The 1,852-nt window shown below is 37.1% G+C and overlaps 1 protein-coding gene across 1 annotated transcript in view; it reads right to left on the bottom strand.

Moving 5' to 3' along the window:
• tanc1b (tetratricopeptide repeat, ankyrin repeat and coiled-coil containing 1b) overlaps nucleotides 1-1,852 on the bottom strand; it is a 57,241-nt gene that overhangs the window by 29,976 nt on the left and 25,413 nt on the right. The window contains exon 7 of the mRNA XM_037686150.1: nucleotides 1,526-1,680. Coding sequence (XP_037542078.1) covers nucleotides 1,526-1,680 — 155 coding nt within the window. The remainder of the gene's footprint in view (nucleotides 1-1,525; nucleotides 1,681-1,852) is intronic.

The raw sequence follows: 1,852 nt of genomic DNA, 5'->3' as shown, positions 1-1,852 counted from the left end.
GGGGGAGACCAGGGAGACACGTCTGGTTTTCACCGGAGGACAGAGAGAGAGGAAAAAAAAGAAGAATATAATAAGAAGGTACATCTTAATCTGGTGATGACTTGTTTATTAGCCTATCAATTTTGATAATGTAAAATAACATAAAAGGTCTGCTGGCGAGCCTGTTTCAACTTTTCTTATGAGTTTTAGTAAATATGATCCAAACGAAACTCACCTTCTGTTCAACATGAAACTTCAGTCACTTTTAGCACAAAGACTAAAAACAGGAGTAAACAGCTAAGCCTATTAAACAGATTAAATGTTTGAAAATATTAACCTAATATACACAAAATTATGAGATAAAAACAGCAGTTTGTTTCATCTGAACCCAACTTGAAACTTGCACACATTAAGACTGTCATTTCAATTCGACACACACAAGTGGTTGGATGACTTCTCCATTTTAGGCAGAAAATAATTTACCTCCAAACAACGTTGTTCACACAATACAATAAAATAATGTAAAAGCCTTTTAAGAAAAGCTAGTGTTGATTTCACCTGTTAACAAGATTTTTTATACAGTAGGCAGTAACTAGCCCTCAGGGCTGTGTGTTGAGCCCCCTCCTGTTCACTCTGCTCACATATGACTACGCACCTACCCATCCAGGCTTCCATATTGTAAAGTTTGCAGATGATACAGTGGTGGTTGGATGTTGGATGGGCTACTGTTTAATATACTGTATTATTTTACATTATTAGTTTAGCATTTATTTTGGATCTTTTAACGTCCCGTTTGACATTTGTTTAGCGTCTATCTTAGTGTATATCTTAGATCCTTATATACTGTTTCTTTTTACACTTTATATTTTTGCTATTTTTAGGTGTAACTGGGATCCTGAGTACATAATTTTGGTCCACCTTACGTACCACATGTGATGCGAATTCAATAAACTTGACTTGATCTTGACTTGTACTTAACACAAATATATTTTGAGTACCTAAAGAGAGATGTGTTTGTAAGTTCACACATATAAGATGTCTACATCTGTATATTTAAAGACATGGCTGTGGTCCTAAAAGTGTCTGGAATAAAAGGCACTCGTTGACAGCTAATGGTATCCTTTGATGGTCAAAAATAACATGATATATCATGATATATCTGGTTCAAACTATGTGGTATGATGTTAGCGCCCTGTGGATTGTGGGGTGGGTTGTTTCTGGATAGGGTTTCCTCATATCAGATGCCTTCAGATTGCCATCTGTTGCTATATGCTTGGTGTGATTGGTCTTACAAAATGTTTGAAAAAATACCAAGTGTAAAATACTGTTTTTTTCTTTAATAAAATGAGGCTTTTTAATACGATAAACAGGTTTGCACTTCACCTGCCAGAGGCTATGAACACAACACATCGTTTGTCGAGCGAGTGCCACAAGTCCTTTTAGAAGCATCAAATCTTTATTTTAGAAATGCTAATTGCAATTTAACTTGATTTACTGGCATGGATTTGATTTTTTTAATGCAAACACTGTCGGCTTAGATTTCTACCTTTGAAGCTAGTCGTTTGACGGCCCCCTCCCTGCGCCGCTGCATCTCGGGGGTTCCTGGACAGCTGTTGGCGCTCAGGGTGTTGGTGGCACTGGATGGTGGAGTGGGCTGCGGCGGCTGGCTGAGAGGAAGTTCTGTGCCTTGTCCTGCTCCACCTACAAGATGCAGATACAGTTTTTAATGATAGAAGCAGTGCTGTGCAAAAGTTTTAAACCTAACCAAAGGTTTTGTTTTTATGCTTTGCTTCAAAGGAAATAAGACATTTTTTTTTTGTAAAATAGAGCTCACTGAAAAACATGTCAGGCTTAGAATATATATATATATATA

This window comes from Nematolebias whitei, chromosome 13, assembly GCF_014905685.2.
Source record: "Nematolebias whitei isolate Nwh7 chromosome 13, NemWhi1, whole genome shotgun sequence".
Lineage (NCBI taxonomy): Eukaryota > Metazoa > Chordata > Actinopteri > Cyprinodontiformes > Rivulidae > Nematolebias > Nematolebias whitei.
Note: the sequence above shows the minus strand (reverse complement) of the source record. Positions and strands in the feature narration are given on the sequence as shown.